Source organism: Pseudopipra pipra, chromosome 29 (genome assembly GCF_036250125.1).
Source record: "Pseudopipra pipra isolate bDixPip1 chromosome 29, bDixPip1.hap1, whole genome shotgun sequence".
Taxonomy (NCBI): Eukaryota; Metazoa; Chordata; class Aves; order Passeriformes; family Pipridae; genus Pseudopipra; species Pseudopipra pipra.
Genome location: NC_087577.1, coordinates 1,899,806 through 1,921,946, shown reverse-complemented (window position 1 = coordinate 1,921,946; position 22,141 = coordinate 1,899,806). Strand labels below are relative to the sequence as shown.

At 53.9% G+C, this 22,141-nt stretch overlaps 1 protein-coding gene across 14 annotated transcripts in view; it reads left to right on the top strand.

Annotated features, from left to right (window-relative positions):
* The window catches only part of MEF2D (myocyte enhancer factor 2D), a 101,137-nt gene that overhangs the window by 52,647 nt on the left and 26,349 nt on the right, over positions 1 to 22,141 (top strand). For 11 of the 14 annotated variants that reach the window (XM_064638315.1, XM_064638320.1, XM_064638314.1 and 8 more), the window contains 3 exons: positions 8,300 to 8,596; positions 14,736 to 14,939; positions 21,513 to 21,650. In XM_064638315.1, the coding sequence (XP_064494385.1) occupies positions 8,543 to 8,596; positions 14,736 to 14,939; positions 21,513 to 21,650 (396 nt within the window). In that variant the 5' untranslated portion in view covers positions 8,300 to 8,542. Of the gene's footprint in view, positions 1 to 8,299; positions 8,597 to 14,735; positions 14,940 to 21,512; positions 21,651 to 21,784; positions 21,920 to 22,141 lie in introns of all 14 variants that reach the window. The other 3 variants (XM_064638323.1, XM_064638322.1, XM_064638326.1) reach the window with 1 other exon arrangement.

The following is a 22,141-nucleotide window of genomic DNA, read 5'->3' as shown; positions in this document are numbered from 1 at the left end:
AACCAGGCTCGGGGTGATGAGTGACCCCCGCTGCGAGGATGCCACTGCCAAGGTCGCTGCTCAAGGTCATAGGACTTTTCTGGCAGCTGCATCAGCCTTTGGTTGCTGTTCCCAGGGTGCTTTGAAGGTCACTTTAGCAAGGGGTGGTCTGAGCCCTCCATTTTAACACTGAGCCTTGCAGCAGCTTGTCCCTGCTAGTCCCTCCCTGCAGCATCTCCCTTCAGGAGAGAGGACCAGCTGCCACCCTGGGAAGCCATGTGGCATGAGGGGCTGCAAGTCCCTGCTTGTCCTGGTCCTGTGGGCTCTTCCTCCTGGAGGCCACGTCCTCACCTTGGCATGCGGTGACAATGGTTCCCTGGTTGACTTTTGGCCAAGGGCCACAGGTTTGCCAGTGACCTCGCCCAGGGCTCCTGCCCAGCCTCCCTTTCCCATGTCTCCTCCAGCCTCTGCTGGCTCTGGCCACGCTGGCAGTGCAGAGAAGGTCACCAGCTGTCCCTGCTGCCACCCAGCCTCTGCAGAACACATCCCCAGCCTGGGATGTGCTCCTGGTGTGGTGGATGTGATGGCCTCCCTGTGGCGTGGGATAAAACCGTGGGATTTGGGGTGCAGGGGACCAGGGTGCCTGGTTTGGGTGCTGCCTCCAGTCCTCGCTGGTGCTGACACTCTTATTGTGGGTGTTGTCTGGGTCCACACTGGCATACGAGCTGCAGGGGAAGAGAAGATCAACCCTGGTTTAATAATTTCCCCTAAATCCTTTCTTTCACCCGCCCTTGCACAGTAAATGCTGGTTCTCCAGCATCATGTCAGGGCTGTGCTGTTCCCCAGCCTCTGCCGGGCTTGGCACTGCGCGAGGTTTTGTTACAGCTCAGCGGAGCTGGTTGCGCGGTTGGCATCTGCTTTTCTCCAGAGAGTGCCTGAATCTGGGTCAGGAATATATGTGTCTTTTTCAAATTCCTTGGGGGCCTGACTGGATCCAGCCTCGCTCCTGCTCCCTTCAGCTCCCAAGGTTTGTACCTGCAGCTGGCGGGACCGATCCTGTGCAGGCAGGAGGAACCGAGTTTGGTGCCCATCTCGGGGAAATCGGGGCCCTGCCGCAGGCATGAGGTGTGCAGGAGGAGCTCTGCTTTGGCACCTGCCAGGCAAGTGGGATTTAGCCCCAGGGAGGGTCAAGCAGCCGCATTTCCCAGCGGGAGGTTTGCTCTGGAGCCGTGTTTCAGACGCCTTCCTCTCCCCTCCCCCTGCCTGCATCTGGAGGCTCGACACAGGAACCCAGATAGCATCATCCTGAAACCAGAATAGAAGCCTTGGAGGAGACTTGAGCATGTTTGTGCGGTTTTGATCTCGGTTTGTAGATAAAGAGGTGCTAAACAATGCTAAGCTGCCGAGTTGGAGTCCCTCACAGTGTGTGCAGCGGGGCTGGTGAACTCGATGGCAGCTGCCTGCTGCCCTGCTGGGGATATCCCCAGGCAGGTACCGCATTCCTCCATGGTGCTACATCCCTCCAGGGTGCCACATCCCTCTGCTGGGGCTGCTTCTTCCAGTGCTGCCCCCCATCCCGCAGCAAAGCCAGCTCGGGTCCATCACCGGGGCGATGGCTGGCACCACGCGGGTGCCTTTGCCGGAGAGGAAGACCAATGTTAACACGGGTACAGGCACTGCATTTTAGGGAAGAACGCTTTTCCCCCTCTGCAGAGGAGAAGGAAGTCGGTCCTGCAGATCCAGAAACCACCAAGAAGGAAACTAAAAGTCCTTGGTGTCAGCATGGAGGATATGTTAAAAAAACAACAATTAACTCACAAAAGGCAGCGAGAAAGGAAACAGGAAGGCAAGAACTGCAGTTAAACAGGCGGGTTCAAGAGGTGACTTGAGCTAAATCCTCGTCCTTAAGGGAAAGGATCCAGCCCTGGTCGTGGGTGGGGAAGTGACTCCGTCAGTCTGTGCGAGTGCAGGACTCGGTAGCCTCGAGCCGAGGCTTGGAGACCTCGGCTGCGGCTGCTGCTTTATTTGCAATTGCTTTTATGGCTCTTTGCAGCGGGTGGGGAGTCAGAGCTGTGCCGGGGGCTGCCGGGGCAGGGCAACCGCACTGCACCTCAACTCAGCCGCTCCTCCTGATAAGACTGCAGGTTTGTGGCAGGGAGCAATGCAGCAGGGCAGGGGGGCTGCTCTTTCTAAAGTATCATTGCCACCTTGAGAGCATCACCGCTCCCTCCCTCTGCTTGGCCCTTTCTCCCACACCCCAGCACAGGGTGGTGAAGGGCTCGGCAGTGGCTCGGCGTGGTGGGTGTAAACCACTTCCCATGGCAGGCCGAGCTCGTGGGCTGGTTTGCAGCACAGAAATCCAGCACTGTCATGGGCTCACCCCCACAGCGTGGGCAGCAGATGAGGGGGGGATTCTGCCCCTCTGCTCTGCTCTGGTGAGACTCCACTGCAGTGCTGCCTCCAGCCCTCCAGCACAGGGAGAATGTGGAGCTGCTGGAGTGAGTCCGGAGGAGGCCTTGGAGATCCTCTAAGGGCTGGAGCCCCTCTGCTATGGAGAGCTGGGATTGTTCAGCCTGCAGAAGAGTCCTATGACACCTTAGAGCCCCTTCCAGTGCCTAAAGGGGCTCCAAGAGAGCTGGAGAGGGACTTTGGACAAGGGTCTAGAGCGACAGGACAAGGGGGAATGGCTTCCCACTGCCAGAGGGCAGGGTTAGATGGGATATTGGGAAGAAATTCTTGGCTGTGAGGGTGGTGAGACCCTGGTCCAGGTTGCCCAGAGAAGCTGTGGCTGCCCCTGTATCAAGTGTTCAAGACCAGGTTGGATGGGGCTTGGAGCACCCTGGTGTAGTGGAAGGTGTCCCTGCCCATGGCAGGGGAGTGGGACGAGATGAGCTTTAAGGTCCTGTCCAACCCGAACTGTTCTACAGTTCTGTAACACCCTGCACCTCGTACCCCATGTGCCCACTGCTTGTGTGCTGAAGCTCTCTTGCAATGACCCTCCCATGGAGATGCTGCAAGACGGGGACATGTTATTGCAGTAACTTCTGTATGTGAACAAACCCTGAGGCCCTCCCCCGAATGTGTTGGTCCCGCTGGGCTGGGGTCAGTGAATTCAGTCCTGTTGGGTGCCCTGTGCCTTGGAGGGGGGTACCCGGTGGGGAAGACCCCATCTCGCTGCATTCAGACCCGTAACTCTCAGCCAGCCCTTTGACTTGATGGAGCCAAGTAAGGACAAACCCATCTTTGGGAGAATTCCTGCAAATCCTGGGTAAAAGGTGGATTAATCCTACAGTGAAAGCATTGGGTGCCTGGGCAGAGCAGGTGCTGAGTTGGGCTGTGCTCTGCCTGTCACCTGCATTTCTCCCTCCAAATTGGGGCTTTCTGTGCCATGATCAGACATCCTCCCATTCACCTCGTCCATCAGATGAGCTGCATCTTCACAGGACAGTGTTTTATTTCTTTCCCTTTTCCATCCTTTCTTTGCCCAAGCTCCGACTGTCCTTTGAAGCTGCTTTTGCAGGTTTCCTCACAGCCAAGGACGTCCCCATGGCGCCAGCCCTGGTTTGGGGATGGAGATGGGGGAAACGTCCCTTGAACCAGTGCCATGTTGAACCCATCCCAGTTTTGCTGTCACCCGTGTCGCTGGCTCTGCTGTGTGTTTCTGCACAGGCACGAGTGGACTGGGGAGCGTGGTGCCACACGCCGGGAAAAACAAAGAGCTCCAAAGGCAAATACATTTTTGGAAAGGATGCGTTTATTTCCCTTTATTTATCTTCCTAAAGCTTTTGGATTCATCTTTTTGATCTTCCCCCTGCAGCTGCACGGCCAAGGTTTGGTTTATCTCAGCTGACATTGTGCTGAGAGCACAGGGCTTTGCAAGGCGGGCATTAAGGAAGGGCAGCTGAATTCCTTTGCCCTCAAGAGGAGCAGTGTGTTGTGCTAACTTTAGTAAGGAGCAACTAAAAAGAGATGCAATAAAAGTATATTAAAAATAGCAAATGGCCATAGAAAGTGGATGTGAGACTTTGAGTGTCCCCGCTCAGAAACGTGGGGCTGTTCAGGAGGAATGGAAAAGTGACAAATTACAGAGCGGTGCAGAGCACCCCACTGCTTGTGCAAAGCCAAGGTGAAGCCACTTAGAAACAGGTAGAATAGATCAGAAAAATGTAGGTAAAAAAATACAGAAATAGAGACTTAGAAGAGTTATCAGCTCCCCTGTGTCTCCCAGCTCTTGGAGCTGGGGATCCAGCCCCCCAAATGCCTTGTTTTGTAAAAACATCTCCCAGCTGACATTCCTCTTTGCTTTTTCTTTCTTCCCCCATTTGCAAAATGCTAACTCTGCTCCCTCGCCCGTCTCTCCAATTTGGAGCAATTTACTGGGAGCCGGGGATGAATTACTCAGCACAGAGTTAACCAGCACCTGCTCGGAGTTAATTGGCATGTGTGCTAATTGCTGTGATAGTCACACTTGTGCGAGTGCCGGGGGGTGGGGGTGGTGGTGTAGGGCGGGGGGGTGGTGTGCGGGCGCTGGCGGCTGCCTCTCTCCCAACGCTTCTCGCTGCCTCCCCGGGGCGATGCTGAATTCCCTGATCCTTGCCGAGATTCCCTGGGGCGGAAGAGGGACAGGGTGGCTTTTTGCCGGTGCAGTGCCAGTGGTTTGCTTTCCAGCAGGTTTGTAGGTCCCTTTCGATGCCCTTGGACCTTCCTGGTCAGGCTGTAGCGTTTTCCTTGGAAAACCAGGCTCAGGAGAAGGAAGCTGCTATCTGAGAAAGAACATGTTTTAATGACTGGGGTTATTGTGTTGAATAAAATCACCTGAGACCCCAAAGGCTGAAAGTTATTTAGGAGCTCAACTCCTTTTAACAGTCCTGTTCTCCGGGTGCTTCTCTATATAAACGTTCAGGTGCTTAAATTCCACCTGATCATGGAGAGTCATGGGTGATCCCAATGCCTTGGGTTGGGCAATCAGGGACACAGAGCAGTTTGGTGGTGAAGGAGAGGGAGCTCCAGGGGCAAAGGGGGTGCTCCTGGGTTGGGGCTGAGCCGGCAGTGGCAGTGCTGGCATGGGGGGCAGGAGGAACAAAGGCAGCTCTCCAGGTTTCTTGCACTTCCAGGTGCTGATCAGAAACTCGAGCCTGTGGTTGGACTTTCTGAAACAGCCACCCGGGCAGGAAACGTGAAAATACCTGGGTTTAAAAATATGGTGGGGAAAAAACCCCAACCTAAAAACAAATAAACCCACCCCCAAACCCCAACTCCAACACCAGGAGCATAAAGAGAAAAGGGAGGAGTTTGAAATCCCCTCTGTAGGGTGCATTTGGAGGGCAGCAAACATGCCTTGCTCTTCTCCATCCCTCCTCTTTGTCCCATCTGATGGTTGCCCTTGCAATGGGGTGTTTTCCTTCCCGTGCAGGGGAGAAGGATCAAGAGCATCACACGGCAGCTCCTTTTCTCCCCATGATGATGAGCAAGAAACTGTTAAGTTGCCTTTTTCTTGTGGAGAACTTTACCCAGTGGCACGAGCAAACCCTGAGGCTGGGACAGCGGTCCCCATCCAGCCGAGGTGCTGAGGATGCAGGATTTGGGATTCAGAGCAGCAGGAGGAATCTGGTTTGGTGGTTGAAAAAGGGGATTTGAATTGAAACACTTGGGGTTTATTTGTGGCCCAGGGAGGGGAATGTGGTTTGAATCCCACTGCTCCCATGCAAGAAGTGTCGGCTCGTGCAGAGGTCAGGGCAGGCATGAGCAGCATTGGGATCTTCTCATCCCTACAAATATCCCATCTCTTTTTGAGCACTCTGGAGCTTTTGGCTGCAATAGCATCCTGTGAACAAGTCCCACAACGAAATTGTGTTAAAATATGTTTCCTTTCACTCAGTTTAAATTTACTGCCCGTTGTTCTCCAGTGTTTATTGTTGCTTCTGGAGAGTTCCTCTCTGGTTTGGACAGTAAATCCACCGTCTTTCAGAGGGTTTCTCTGTCCAAGAGCTGCAGCACTCGGAAAGAATTAGCATCTTGCCCTGGGTCCGGATGTGGAGCTGTTGCTACTTCGTGCTGCTGCTGGCGGTTTTGAAGATGCTGAAGGTGAATATTTTTCAGCCAGTTTAAAGAAATGGCATCTCTGAAGGGAAAAGTGGCAAAGCAAACCCAGCAGAAATTTTCTCCTCTGCCAAAGCTCTCTGTGCATGCAAAATGCTCACCTTGGCCTCAAGCCTTGCGCTGTGGACTCTGTCCCGTGCGGCCTCACAGTGAGGGAAACACTGAGCAGACACTCCAGGTGGATGTAACAAAAGTCCTCATTTTCCTTTTAGCTCTTCTCATATCACCAACCTTTGAGGGATAATCTTGTGGCAGCCCAGCACCCGCATTCCCTGCTTGCTGGTGCCAGCCAGGGCAGTGGTGCTCTGGAACTGGCAATGCTCTGGGACCAGTGATGCTGTGGACTGGTGATGCTGGGGCACTGGTGATGCTCTGGGACTGGGAATGCTCTGGAACCAGTGATGCTCTGGAACTGGTGATGCCCTGGGACTGGTGATGCTCTGGGTCCAGCAGTGCTCTGGAACTGGTGATGCTCTGGGGTCAACGATGCTCTGGGACTGGCAATACTCTGGGACCTATCTTTTTGAGGCTGCCCACAGAGGGACAGGGAGCTGAAGGACATCCCTGGCACTGGTTCAGCATCCCCCGTGGTGACAATGCTCCTCACAGCTGGACGGTCCCTCCCATTTGCTGCTGGGAGGGAAACACTCACCAATTTTGAGAAATAATGGTCCAAGCAGCAAATGCCATCCCTATATGGTCTGTCCTTGTAAAGAGTCTTCCTGGTGGGATTTACAAGGGAAAAAAAAAGCAGGTTTTGCTGCCCTTTGTCTCTCCGGTCTCCTTCCTGTGCTTCCTCTTGCGCATCCTCCCTGAAGGGCAAATGGTGGATTTTGGGGGTGGGGGGGAAAAAGTCTCCCCATTCTCCTCTGGGCATAAAAGATGGTGCACGATGAATAATTTTACCGAAAAAAAAGATTAAGTGACTCACATGACTCAATGAACCCCAAAAACAAGTGTGGAAGTGAGACCATCAGGGCTTGTTTGTTGTTGAAACATGGTCTGATGAGAGGGCAGAGGACGGGGCCAAGGTCCCTGGGGGCCTTCAGTGGGGCCTGAGGGGGCTCTAGGGTGGGAGAGGAGCAGGAGGAACTCGGTCAGGGTTGGCTGCGGCTGCTGCAGTGCATTTGGGATGAAGGGATGGAAGAAAAAGCTTTTTTTTCCATGCTTTTTGTAACAAGACCAAGAGCTGGGGACTGCCAAGTCAAGGCAGATAGGAAGCTATTTTGGGACTGGCTTTTCCCTCTGTCCGGGTCTTGGCACAGGGCACCTCGCCTTAAATGCAACGTTATCACTGCTGTTATCCAGCCGCTCGCAGAGAGAGCTGGGAGAAAAACATACCTGTGGAAAATGAACTGGCTGCCGTTCCCTCTTTGTCTCCCTCACTGCACTGCAGCACATGCTGAGAAATGGGGGTGAAATGGGGTTGGCAGGCTGTGTCAGGAAGTGCCCTGGTACATCTGGATAGAGCTTCTGGCATCAGGGGATGCAGGTGCCCAGGGGGGCTGAGTCCCTGCCCTGTGATCTGCTGTGGGATCCCAGAGTGAGGCTGGAACCAAGTGGATGCTCTGGGATCTGTGGACTCACTCCTTTGGGAGAGCTTAGGGCACAAGATACCCCCGAGTCAATCCACACACCCCCCAGATCAATGGAAACATCCAGTGTCTGGCTGTGGCTGAGCTCAGTGGAAGGCCAGGCTGTCTCAGCTACCTTCAGAGTCTTCCTTTCTCATAAGAATTAGGTTTCTGTGCCTGGTTATAAGGTTTTTTTAAGTAATCAAATAAAGATATTTTAAAATTCCAAATTGAAGATTAGTGCAGAAATTGGAGACGGATTTAAATTGCCCAAGCTAATCACCAGCCACTCGACTACTTATGACTTTATTAAGAGAAAAAAAAAGTCTGGAGTGTCACAGAGGAATAATGATTCATGGGCGCGTTGCTGCCATCTCCTCCTCCTCCCTGAGCATCGCCATGCCCGGCCCACACGTGTCCTGTGGCGCGGTGCTCTTGGGCTCCGTCCTTGGGGTTCTTCAAGACCAGGTTGGATAAATCCCTTTGCAGCCTTTCTGGCTACAGAGCTGAATGGGAGGAAGGACCAGAGACCCCCATGGCCTGGGGAGTGGGATTCGCACCAGCGGAGGGAGGATGCCGGGAGGGTGCTGGGTCCTGGATGTGATTTGGGAACAGACTGGCTCACTCCTGTCTCTCTCCTTGTGCAGGTTTCTGAGCAGCTGCTGACAGCTCAGCCCCGCTGGATCCGGCCGCACACGAGGGTACCATGAACTGAGCACGGAGACACCCAAAACTCTCTTTTTTTTTTTTGTTTTGGCTTTTTTTGGGTTTGTTTTCCACCCCTGAAAAAAGCCCCTCGACACTCTTTAATGAAAGCGTTTTGAAGCGGGTTACTTCTCCCCTCCCCTGAGCCGAAGTCGTCCCGGGTGCAGTGAGGATTTCCAGAGAAGATGGGGAGAAAAAAGATCCAGATCCAGCGGATCACGGACGAGCGCAATCGGCAGGTTGGTGCTGCCCCTCCTCACCCCTTCTCCTCCTGTCCCGTCGGGGATTTTAGGGGTTCTGTTTCAAAACAACCCATTTCCATCTCATTTTGGGCCACTGGTGCTGTTTTATTCCCAACCCATAAAATAAGCAGATGGGTGAGACTCGGTGCTGGGGCTGGATCCAGGCAGATCCCAGAACCAGGCAAACAGCCCCGTTGCACCACGGCCCCCACCCAGGCGTTGCTCCTCGCCTTGGAGCTCCTTGCGCCGTTTCCATCTAAGTGCTTTTCCAGAAGAAAGTATCTTCTCCACTTAATTAGTTCCCTTTTTTTTTTTTTTTTTTTTTTTTTTGTCTTGCAGAAAATATATTTCAGTTGACATTTTCCATGTGGTTTTTCCAATAAAAAACAGCCACAACAAGTATCCATTTTGCTGAACGCAAACAACCCAAATTATTCCTTTTTTTTTTTCTTCTTCTCAATTGAAAACTTACATGGCTCCAGGGTTTTTTTCCTTGGGCTGTGTTGAAGCCAAGCCCGAGACACACATGCATGTGCATGTGTGTAGGAATGCATTTGTGTATCTCAGAGGGAAAAAAACCCATCAGGTTTTTCCCAAATTGCCGTGTTCCTTGAGCCGGAGCAGCGGAGCAGCAGCTCTTTGCTGGCCCACGTTTGCTCTGGGATGACTCCATCGGTGTACTCCCCATAACCACAAGACTTCCAGGCAGGTCCCTTTGCTTCCTGTGCTCCTGGAGTTTGGCTAAGCAGATCCAAGCCACTGCCCTTAGTCCAGCAACCTCCACACCCCAGAATGGCCTGCCACACTTCTTTCCTGATGCTTTTATTACATAAAAACAGAAAAAAAAACAGCAAAAAAAAGTGTGGATGTATTCCTAATGCTTAAAGAGTGGCAAAGAACAGAATTGGATAACCAGTTTATTGCTCTGCAGCAGAACAATAGGAAATGGCAGGTTTTCCTCATTACAGCTTCATTTGAGGGGAGGGGGCTGGGATGAACATCAAATGGGTTTTGCTGATGTCCCAGTTGCTCCTGGCGCTGTTTGTGTCCATAATGAAGAGGAAACGGGGCCTTAGGGGTTATTAAAGGAGCCAGGCTGTATTTTATGGGGCAGCACTGAGGGGGGAAGTGAGGGATCCACAGCGACTGGAGCCCTGTTGGAAGTTCAGACAAATGGAAAATATTTGGTAATGCTGGAGGGGGGTGGCACAGCCTGGCCCTGCTGGATAAGGCTTCAGGAAAGGAAGGAGGCACTTCTCTGCCAGAGACAACAGTCAAGGTGGTGGGGCTGGTTTTGGGGGTCTTGCTGCACCAGGTGGGATTTGGCAGCAGGAGTTGCTCTGCCCAGCTGGGTGCTGTGGCTTTAGCGTGTCTCCCATGTCACGTGTTCTCCCCAAAGCCCAGCTCCCTGGGCTGGGGGACATTGGTTTTCCCCTGGTAGCAGCTGCAGCCCTGGCTGGGCTGGTTCTTCCAAAACCCAGTATGGGAGCATTGCTCCCCACCCCAGCACGGCACGTCTCACTTTGCTTCCCAAAAACCCAGCCCTGTTGAAGTTGAGTGTCAGCAAAGCTGCAGCTGTTTAATTGGTCATCAGTGCAGCTTTGCAATCAGTTACTTTCGCTGCTCCCTTTCTTTGGGAAACAAGGACACACCAGGAAGATGGGACATTTTGTGAAGGGCTGCTCCAGGCAGTGGGTTGCTGATCTGCTCTATCCACCACAGCGGGAGCTGTAAAGGGGGTGAGAACCCTCCTGTTCCACACTGTCCATGAGCAGTGCCAGGATTTGCTCCCCAGAGTCAGAAGTGTCCCCTCTTGCTTCATCTCATGGAATCATGGGATGGTTTGGGTTGGAAGAGACCTTAAAGACCTTTTTGTCCCACACCCCTGCCATGACCAGGGACACCTTCCACTAGCCCAGGTTGCTCCAAGCCAAATCCAACCTGGCCTTGAACACTTCCAGGGATGGGGCAGCCACAACTTCTCTGGGCAACCTGCGCAAGAGCCTCCCCACCCTCACAGGGAAGGACTTCTTCCTTGACATCCCACCTAAATCTCCCATTCATCATTTTAGAACCATCCCCCCTTGTCCCATCAATATCTGCCCATGTGAAAAGTCCCTCTCCATCTTTTTTATAAGCTGAAAGGCCGCAGTGAGGTCTCCCTGGAGCTGCCTCTTCCTTCTCGCTCCCGTGTCCTCCCTCTCCGGCTGTTATTGCGGATCAGCGGTGAGAGGCGTCCGTGCGTGCTGTGGGCTGTTGGCTAAGCTGGCTTAAACCCATTGTCTGGGAGCATCCTCAGCCCACCCCTGCCTCCACGGCAGCCCCCCCGCTCTGGCTCGGCGTGGGGGGCACGCTCGGCTCTACGGTGCCATGTCCCAGGAGCGGAGCAGCCTGGCACTGATGAATTATGGATGGGGCTTTGTGCCGCGGTGCTGCTGCTGGAAATGTAGGGCTGGCAGCTCTGTGCACCATCCTTGGTGTGCCCGGATGGCTCCCATGGCACCTGCGCCTGTCGGGAGAGGGAGAGATGAGGAATGGGAGTAGCGCAGGGATGTGCTGGAGAATGGTTGTGCGAGGAGCTGGAGGCAGAGCCGCTCTCGACACCTGCGGTTCCGCTTGTGCTGCCGAGGATTTCATCCCTAACCGTAGTTTGAGGGCTGCTGAGGCATCGTGAACCTCAGGGAGAGTTAAGGCTGAACAGGGGCTCTCCAGAGCCTTCACTGTGAGATGAAGTTCTTCCCTTGCATCTCACACTGAACCTGCGGCATCAGTGAGTCTGACCCTGCTCATGTCCCACGTTCTGCCTTTCATGGGGGCACAGACCACAAACCCACATGGAGGCTCCAACAGCACGTGGAGTTGCTGGAGTGGGTCTGGAGGAAGCCACGGAGATGCTCTGAAGGCTGGAGCACCTCTGCTCTGGAGACAAGCTGGAGCAGCTGGGATTGTTCAGCCTGGAGAAGAGAAGGCTTTGTGGAGACCTTGGAGTGCCTTCCAGTGCCTACAGTGGCTTCAGTAGAGCTGGAGAGGGACTTTGGACAAGGACCTAGAGAGACAGGACAAGGAGGGGATGGTTTTAAACTGAAAAGGGGGAGAATTTAGGTTGGATATTAAGAGGAAATTTTTCTGTGTGAGGGTGTTGAGGCCCTGGCACAGGTTGCCCAGAGAAGCTGTGGCTGCCCCATCCCTGGAAGTGTTCAAGGCCAGATCGGACGGGGCTTGAAGCAACCTGGTCTCACTGAAGGTGTCCCTGCCTGTGGCAGGAGAATGGGACAAGATGAGCTTTTAGATCCCTTCCAACCCAAAGCACTGTGCGATTCTGTGAATTACAGCAGCAGCCAAAACCAGGGGACGAGAGCAAGTAAGAGTCACTAATGTCATTAGAGGAATTACTGGAGAGGATTTGCCACGACAGATCAGGCCATCAGTCCTTCAGGGCCAGGCCGCTGACTCTGGCAACCGCCAATATGGTTTGCATCAGGGGAAAGGCAAAAATCCCCTGCTAGTGTGGGGCAGTAATTCCTTCCTGACCCCTTTGGTGATCGGCTTATGCCCTGAAGCATGAGATTTGATTACCTTCTTAGACTTACGAGGTTAATTCTTCTAGATCGGGTTCGTGCACAGCGTCAGGGGAAGGTTTGGGGTTTCTGTCCCGGGTCATGGGTGGATGCCCAAGGCAGCATTAGGTGATGCCTTTGTGTTATGTGGTGGCTAAATGGTAAATCTTTGCTTTTCTCTGGAAGAAGCAAGGGTGCCAAGACAGAGGGATGCTCCTCTGCCCTGTTCCTGTCTGCAGAGGGAATATCTCCTCATCTGTAGAGGGATAATTTGGTACTTTGGGTTCTGCTCAGCTCTGCCCAGGTTGCTGGTTGGTTTGGGGAAGGTGACCCCACACTCAAGGGCAAAACCCAAACCAAACTTGTTCCTGGTCTTCATTGCCAAGAGCTGCCCCCTTGCTCACACGCCTCGGCCTCCCCCTGTTGCCTCCGATCTTGGTGGATGAGAGGTCTCATGGTGCTTGGCAAGGTGTGTTTTGGTGAGGTATCCCCAGCACTGGCAGCAGCAGAAGCAACCACCCTCGGCTGTTCCCTCTGTCTTGGCAGAGACATGGTGTGTTTTCCTCTCAGGGGCTCCTCGGGCTGCTTGGAGGGTGAGTCAGAGCTGTGGGGCTGTCCCGGCGGGACAGCGAGGCAGGTCGTGCCAGGCTGTGGTGCTGCCGGAGCTGCGGCAGAGCACGTGGTCTCTGGTAGGGACGTGGGACCAGAAACGCTGCTGCCACAGTGCTGGGGAGCCCTGGCTTGGTTTTAGTGCCTGTCCTGCCATGGAGGAGCAGAATATCAGCTGACCATGCGGCCACTGGCTGCTACGTGGCACTGCCAGCTCTTGGTCTTGGGAGCAGCCGGGTCCAGCACCTGGCAGCAGTGATTTTGGGTGGCCAAGAGGCCCAGGATGCCACCGAGGAGGGGAAATTGCTGATGACACCAGAGCTGGCCCTCAAGTAATTTAATTTGCGTCAGAGCGTGCCAGGGCTGGGGCAGCGCTGGCAACGTGAGCCCCAGTGCTCACAGCCCGGCTGCAGCGAGAGCGGGCGCACGTGGAGGGCGCAGCGGCGTGGGGTGCCAGCCCTGCACTTTCCAGGGGATGAGGTGATTAGAGCCGAATCTCGTTACTGCTTAATCATCTCTGGGAGATGGTGGGGAGGGGCAGCAGCTCCCTGTGCCGAGTGTGCCCAGACCTGCCTCTGCTCTGCCCTCCCACCACACGCGGGGACACGGCTCTGTCTCAAGGGGTGCAGGATCCCGGGGGGTGTGTGCTGGGTGCTGTGGCAGCATTGTGGTGGCACTGCTCCTCGGCACTGGTGTGGGCTGGGAAGCTCCATGTTGAGCTCTTTGGACTGTGGCTGTGACGCCACTGACTCGGGTTGAGCAAAGGCAGCAGCCTCCTTCACTCTCCTCCCTCAGCTCTGCACATTAAAGCTGTTCAGCTGCAAAATCGATGCTGTGGTGGAGGCCCAAAGTGGGGTCGAGCCCTCCTGTGCAGCGAGGGAGCAGCTCTCGGCACCCAAGGGCATCTCAGCTCGACTCCAGCCCTTCACCCGGCGGCTGCTTCACCCCCAGAGCGATGCTTAGAGCAAAGCTGTGATCTCCTGCCTTTTATTGTCTTTTTCTGCTTTTTATTTGCTGAGAGGGCATTGGCCAAGCATCATGCCTTCCCCAGCAGTGTGCCACGTGTTCTGGAGGGGTGAGGGACCCTCAACAGCTGTCTGCACTGCAGCAGGGACTGGGAGCCCCAAACCAGCTCCCTCCCCTCCAGCTGGGTCCTGTTAGGAGCGTGGCAGCAAGAGCTGAGTGTGGGCTGGGAATCGCAGCCCAATGTCTGCCCGGCAGCTGGAGCGGGTGTTGGAGCCAGCACCCAGTTTGGCCCCGGGCCCCAACCAGCTCACCAGGATCAGTCCTGCAGAAGCTGCCTCATTACCCAACAGCTCTGGTGACAGCTCAAGGCAGGGCAGGTTGGGGGACAGGGGACCCCAGTAGGCAGGCATTGCAGAAAACCCCCCAGCAGGGTTATGGGGACAGCAAGAGGGAGCACGGGGGGGTCAGGGTGCCCTTGGGGAAGCACAGCCTCCCAGGAGAAGTCGGGGCTGGTGAGCAGGACAGTGAGTCAAGGGTGGGGTGGGCACCCCAAGGCAGCTTCAGGGCGCTGAGCCCCCAGCTCTGCAGCCCCTAAGGTTGGGTGCTCACAGTGCTGCTGCAGCAAGCGAGGACGAGATCTCCATCACTTGAACATTCGACTTAAAAACCGCCGAGAACCCGCAGCCCCCAGACAGATGGCAGCTCTGCTGGGGATTTTGCTGAAATTTATTTTCTCTTGATTTGGCAATATGTGATTTCCAACGCTGATAATCATCTTTGTGCTTGTGAAGTGTCTGCTTTTGGAGGATCCCAAAATAGGCATCGATATGAACTGGTTGGAAGAGGGAAAAAAGAGAGGAGAGCTTGGGGTTGGGTCCATTTGAGGAAACTGCCCTCCCTTTCCTTTTGCTCTTTGTCCAGTGGTCATTCCATTTGTCTCTGGGAGGTGTCAGGTCTGTGGCAGCATGGACAGAGTTTCTGACCATGGCTGTCCTTGCTTTCAGGTGACCTTCACCAAGCGCAAGTTTGGCTTGATGAAGAAAGCCTATGAGCTGAGTGTCCTGTGCGACTGCGAGATCGCCCTCATCATCTTCAACCACTCCAACAAGCTGTTCCAGTATGCCAGCACCGACATGGACAAGGTGCTGCTCAAGTACACCGAGTACAACGAGCCCCATGAGAGCCGGACCAACGCAGACATCATCGAGGTGAGGCCACCCGTCCGCTCCCCGGCTCTGCTGTTGTGGTGGAGCCAGGGCTGGGTCTGGCACCCTGCCGAACGCAGGAGGTTGGTGCAGGGTGGGGGTGGAGCGACCAGACCTTCCACACTCAGTGCCAGATGGATTTTGCATCATTTTGGTTCAGCCTACAAAAATACTCCATTTGGGTGGTAGAGTTGAAGCTGTCTCAAGTTATGTGTTGACCTGCTGCCTTGAAACTGAGGTGCAGGTTTGCTTTGTGGGACTTTGCTGTGGTCCAGACAAACCACGTGTTTGGAGGCATCTCATGGGGTTGCTGCACTGGGGTGCCTGGTGCAGCTGGTGGCATTGCCACAGCCCAGTGTTCTGACAGGCACAGTGAGGTTGTGGGAGGGCACGAGGAGTTCAGATGAGAGGGACCTTGGGCGCCTCTAGTCCAGCCCCTGCTCAAAGCACGGCCAAGCTCATGGGTTGGTGGGGTTGCTCAAGGCTTGTCCATCTGTGTTTTGTGGGTCTCCAGGGATGACCCAACCAAGTCCAGTCTGACCCACCCTGGCACTGCCACTGACACGTCCAGACGGTGCTCATACCAAGGCTGCTCTCTCCGGTCTGCTGGCATTGCAGGAGATGCTCAGCTGCCATGTACTGTCAGTGCCCCTGTGCTGGCCCTCTCCACTGCTTTGTCCTCATCCCTGGTGCTGGCAGAGCATCACCGGACCCAAGCACACGGCGTTTGGCTCACACAAGAGGTGCCAGCGGTGCCTCAGCCATTGGTCACATCCATGGAGATAGAGCTGTAGGGTCATCAGGTGCCATTAAATCTGGGCAAATGAAGGGCTTGGCTGGGTAATTAGCAGCATTATGGCATCAATTAATGCCTGCAGAACCACTGGTGACAGAGAGGAGCCCTGTGCTGCTGGAGGAATCGGGCTGAACCACTTCTGCCTTTGAATCCCTTTGGTGCGTCTTGGCCAGTATGCTCAGGCTTTGATTTCATGAAGGAGAAGGGAAAAAACCCAACCAGCCCCCTAAATCTTGCTTTCTTTTTGTTTTTGTTCTCTATGAAATGTGTCTTTTTGAGAGGTTTGGACTTGAGGTTTTCACCTCGTTGTCCATCTAGTTGAGCCATGGCCAAGCATCTGGCAGCATCTGCCTTCTCTCGCTGGGGTTTGGAGACTCTTCTGCCACCGCACAGTTGCGTAGGGGCCTTAGAAATGGTTCAGAAATGTCCTTTTTGGCCCATTTGAGCCAGGTGATGCCCCTTCTCTCTGAAGATGCTTGGGTTTTGCAGGCATGTTTCCCTGCCACGCTCGCCAGCGCAGCCTCTCCGGGATGCTCAGACTGCGGCGCTTGCAGTGCCGAACAGATTTGTCTTGGCCTAAAAATACCGTAAACATTTTGGGCAGCGTTCTCTGTTCCCGTATGGTCCAAGATGCAAACACTCCCAAGCCGACAAGTTACACACAGTCCTTGGCACCCAAAGAAACACTGTGTTTGCACCACATGAAAAGCTGGATCTGCATCCAAAGCCAAGGAGAGGAACATCGGGAGCGGAAGGATATTGGTGGATGGCAAGAAAAAGAGCCCAAACACGCTGGGCTCGGCACATCTTGCTGGCAGAGCTGTCACGGAGCGAAACCCATTGGGGTGAAGGCAGTTCTGGAGGCTGCTCAAGCTTCCTTCCTCATCTTCATCTTGTCTTGGAACAGGGTTAGGGCTGCTCTAAGATTTTTACCAGTTTCTCTCCCACATCTATGCCCCCATGGGTGCTCCTGGTGCTGATTTCCATTTCCCCTCGCCCAGGTCAGGTCCCACCAGCCCAACTGTGTCCCCACTGCACACAAACCCAATTTATCTCATGTTTCTTGGTGTCTCCCAGTTGAACATGACTCCCAGAAAGTATCTTCACATTTCAGAAGTTTCCCGTGTTAAGCATTTAGAGACCCTGAAGGTTGAGGCTGGGAATTTGTCACCAAATATGATTTTAAGTGGATTTCAAGGACCCACCTTCCCTGTGATGCCCACAGCCCCTTCCTGCCGAGGGATGCAGCTCCGAGGGACTCTGGCATCATCTCAGGAAGGATGAAGAGCAGCTGGGACCTGGGGGAATCAAGGCAGAAGCCTCCTGATTTTGTTTTCCTGGTGGAGGGGGAGTGGGTGGTGGCTCCGGAGGTTGGGCACTGTTACCACAGCTCAGGGCAGGACAAGTTTCTCTGTCCAAATTATGTTTTAAAACAACAGTAAACGTGAGGATCTCCTGGTTTTTGGCTGTGGGGAGAGGCATCTGTGTGGGGAGCACTGGAGGCACCCCAGCCCATGCTGCACAGGAATGCCTTGGAGCAGTTTATCCCCCTGGATATTTAGCGGGAGGCAGAGCAGCTCTGGGATGAGCGTACACAGCCCTAGTTCAAGAGGGGTTCCACACCCCCTGACTGCCTTTTGGGGACCATCCCCCACGGGGGCATCCCTGTGTTTCAGCCATGCCAGGGCTCGGCAGTGGCTGTCGTGAGCGGGTTCAGCCACGCAACCCCTGCGGCTTCTCCGTGCCCGGCAAAGTCCTGGCTGTTGGAAGCTTTTAAGTCTGAGAAAATCTCTCTAATGCAGAGAGGGGGGTTTCCTTAATCAGGCGGGGGACAGCTGAGCCCCCAGACAGGCACGCTGGGTGCCACGTGCGCGCCCGGCCTGGGATCACGCCGGCTTTGCTCCTCGCTGTCGCTTCTCGTTTCCTCGCAGCCCGGCTGACGTGCCAGTTTCTGATAAGGGACTTGGGCAGAGCAGAGCTCACTGGGCACTGGGATGCTCCACAGCCAGTTAAAACCACACAGCCATTTCTGTCCTTTCCTTGGCTGAATGTTCTGCAGGGGGGCTGATTTCCCCCTAATTCTCCTTCCTGGAGTTGTCATTCCCCAAGATGTGTAAAATCAGGCATTTTGCAGGATGCTGGGGAGGCGGCGAAGTGCAGAGGCAGCTGCCAGTGTCGCATCTTCATCCTCATCCTTATTCTCATGCTTATCCTCGTCCAGACTTCCCCAAAGCCCAGGATGGTTGAGTCTCCCTCCTCTAAGGGAAGTCAACCACATCCTGGTCAAGCATCGTTTCCTCTCACATGTTCTGCATTTCCTGCTGCTCTCTCACGCTCTTCAGGTTGGAAGTGTGCTCCTGTGTGAGCTGGGATCATGGGAGTGGGAATATTTCCTGGAAAAGAAGGACCTGCAGTGAATCCTGATAGAATGGGGGTCCTGGGGGTGGCAGCAAGAGGGGCAGACGATGAGCGAGGTCAGTTTTTGCTGTGGGAATTTCTCACCCTGGTTTTCTCCTCTGAAAATTTTCTGCTCGGAAAGAATTGCTTTTAAGTCTCTTTTATATGAAAAATAGTCGTGTTCCACTGGCTGCAGCCCAGTGACAGAAAGGTTTCCTGAAAACCTCTTTGTATCTTCTGTTTTTACCCTGGCAAAGAGAATGACGAGGAATGAGAAGGAAAGCTCTTTTCTAAAAGACCTTGCAGAGATCCCGAAAACAGGAATCTTTGGGTTTGATTCCCCCTCCAGTAGGATTGTTTTCCTTTTACATCATCTTAAAAAGCTAAAAATGTGGGACACACATTTTTTTTGTCAAAAAAAATGAAAGAACCAGCAGCCAATGCCTGTATGGCTGAAAATGGCATTTTGTTGTCCCAAACCTCTTGTTGAGCAGCAGATTGCTGCGAGCTGGGCTGCCTTGGCTCGTGTCCTGCTGCGACTCGGGCCCTGGTCACTCACCGCCGCCGGTGCTTCCCGTCCCACTGCGCTGCAGATCAGCCCCGTCCTCGGCTGTGCCAGCTCTGGAGCTCGTCCCCTTCCCCTTCCCCGCAGCTCCAGCAGCCCCTCGCTGTGGCCAGGGTTACAGGCAGGGTTACAACAGGCTTGGGGCGGGGATGACAGTGCTGCAGCAGCCCCTCACAGCTCGGGATGCTCCAAACCCACCCAGGCAGGGAGCTGTGGGTCTCGCAGACAATGAAGTTATGACTGATTTTAAGAAGTTGGTGGCTGGGAAGAGCGAGGAGACCAAGGTAAAGCTGCGTTGGGCACTAAATATGTTAGACCCACAGAGAAAGACCTTGGGAAAGGCAAAGGGCAATGCTGTGAGCTGTTTCAGGGTCTAGGTGAGCAGAGCCACGTCCACCCCATTCCACTGCTTTCCTTGACAGCCTTGTTGAGGAAGCAATCCCTGGGATGATTTCATGAGGACTTAGAAATGGCAAAATACTGCGGCTGGTGGCAGCAGCCCCTCACTCATCCCTGCTCTTGGTTTGGGTGGTGAATGGGGGGCAGAGGCAGGGGCACTGGGAGCTGTCTAAAACATCCAGGCCTCTGTGTCATTGCTGCAGGTTTTAGGAAGGAGAAGGATGTTTTTGCTTGGCTGAAACCTCTTAAAAATTCTGTTGTGAGGTTCCCTCCTTCGAAGGTCCCAGGGGATGGCCATGGCTCGTCCGTTCCCACAGCTTCTGAACCTGCCAGCAGCTGTTGCTGGAGGAGAGGAGCTTCCAGGGATGTGAGGGATTGCTTTCCCAATTCCCAGCCAGGGATGGGAGGGCAGAGGTGTGAGGTCCAGTTCCTGTCCCTGCAAAAGGAATTGTGGCGAGATGGGCACAGCCCCTGAGACACCGGAGAGTCTCCCCAGCACCCGCAGGAAACCCAGCCTCAGCCCTTCTGCTGATCATGGAACAACTTTTTCCATTTTTCCTCTGAAAGAGAAAAAGGAAAAAACTCTTTTTTTTTTTAGAGAAAAGCTCAACTTTCCGTCTTTCAGCTGCGTTGGTGAAACAAAAGGTTTTGGAAAAAAAAAATCCACAAAAAGCAGTTTCAAAAAAGAAAAAAGAAGGCTAAGCTGTTCCTTCCCCACCAGCAGTGCCTCTTCCTCTTTTGGGCCATTCTGAGAACAAACAAGGACACATAAAAAAATAGAAAAATAGTAGGGAAAAATCCTCGGGAACCTGCAGAACGAGCCCTGGGAATCTCCCATTCATGGCAGTGACTCCAATGCCCACTGCCTTTCTCTATAGAGGGACAGCATAGGAACTCGTGGTACCAGGAATTATTGGGAATATTATTGTTGTGTATAAGAATTATTCAGAATCATTATTATTAGGTAATTAGTTAATAGTTATTAGGTAGCAGGAATTACTGGTAATGCCAAGCAGAGTGTCAGATGCCGCTGTGGCCGGGAGCGAGCCTGGTCCTTCACTGCTGGAGCTGGACCTGGACGAGGACGTTTCCCTTCTGTGACTGAATCCAGCAACGAGAGTGAAAATGGCGCCACGGAAGGAGTAATTTTAATGGAAAATATTGTGAAAAGCTTCAGCTGGATGGAGAACAGGCTGGGGGTGGGTGTGGTGCCCATTGCTTGGCCGTGGCCACCTGGCCCAAGCATCCACTAAGCCAGGCCTGCGGGAGAAGTGGAGCCGTGTGGCACCAGTGCTGTGCGGACCAGTGCCGAGCATATCCTACCCGCGGCATTCCCAGCCTTTCTGGAGACATCCCGGTTTTTATTCTCTCCAGCAAAACTTCCCCTACAAGCCCTGTGTTTCCCAGAGCTCACAGGTAGTGGAAGAGCCACTCCTGAACACACTTTGGCCTCAGAATGGAGATGTTTATTGCTGTTTAGGAAGACAGAGAATTGTCAAGACTTTTTTTTCCCCCCACTGCTGGTTTTGGCGTGAAAAGGGACTGAGACTTCCAGGAAATTCTGTAGCTTTGACTTCTAAAAAAACCTGAGTTGGCAAGTGCTGATTCCATCATAACGCCTGATTGCTTTTGTTATGTTGAAAATAGAGTGATTGAATGTGGATCTCAACTGGCTGCTGAGCACGAGCGAGGGACTTTGGGGTGTCACTGTCCCCTGTGCATGGCCCAGACGGGCGGTCACTGGGCTCCTCCTAACGAGGAGATGTCACCTTGTTACCTTGGTGCAGCAATGCTGGGGACCTTTCCTGCTCGTGAGTCCAGTCTTGGCGTGGGGTTTGCTGCCCAGTGTTGTCACTGTCACCCCCCTGTGCCTCCCCCAGCAGAGCTCACAGCTGTCACTGTGCCACATGCCCTGTCCTGTGATGCTCTTCCTGTGGCACCTTTGTGTTTGGTAAATGCCACCCATCTGGTTTTGTCAAGGATGAGCTACTCTTTGCTTATAATTTTGGGTTTTATTTTTCTGTTTGTGAGCAGGTTTTCCCTGTTTTTTGCAGTAAAACAGAGAGCATTAAGGTTTATTTCCCCTCTATGATGTGGTACTTGTAGGTGACAAATGTGCCTGAGCTGGTGTGGGGCCAAGTTCAGCTCCAGCATAAACAGAGCCTTTGAAAGCAAGGAAGTTTCTCTCCATTCCTCCGTGTGCTGTAATTCCTAAATTAGAGATACCCTGTCATCAAAACCTAGGATCTATATCCTGACTTTTTGACCCTGTTGAGGTCAACAGCATCTTGGGGCCATGGTGTTGATTTGTGTGAGGGCAAGTCGTGATCCGTCCGGGCTGGTGGGTGTTCTGAGGGGGACCTGCCCGTGCTCCCCATCCCCACTCCTGGATCTCAGACTGTCACGGTTGTGTTTTCAGACATTAAGAAAGAAAGGTTTTAACGGCTGTGACAGCCCAGAGCCCGACGGTGACGACTCCATAGACCAGAGCCCTTTGATGGAGGATAAATACCGCAAAGGCAGCGAGGATCTGGATATCCTGTTCAAGCGATACGGTGTAAGTACCTGCCCATGGCTGGAAAACCCTCATTATATGTTCTTTTCTGTTTTGTTTCTCTTCTGTTCGACTTCCTCCCAACCTCGTCCCCTGCTCCCTCCCCGACACCCCCCGTGTCCCCCCAAACGTAACAGGCGCTGAACAAGAAGCACAGGGAGTGCGAGAGCCCGGAAGGGGATGAAGTGTTTGCGCTGACCCCGCAGACGGAAGAGAAATATAAAAAGATTGATGAGGAGTTTGATAAAATGATGCAGAGTTACCGGCTCGCAGTGAGTAGCTGGTGGCCTGCAGCCCCCCGGTCCCCTCCCCGGTGCCTCCAGGTGACGGGGGGTGGATTTTGCATGGCTTTGCTTCGGAGCCGTGCCACGCCTTGGGAGCCGATGCCCGCAGCCCCCACAGCCCCGAATGCAGCCGGCTCTGACAGGTGAGATGCACGAGGGGCCTTGAGGGTCCCTCCTGTTTCCCACCCTTGAGAAAACGGTTCCCATTAG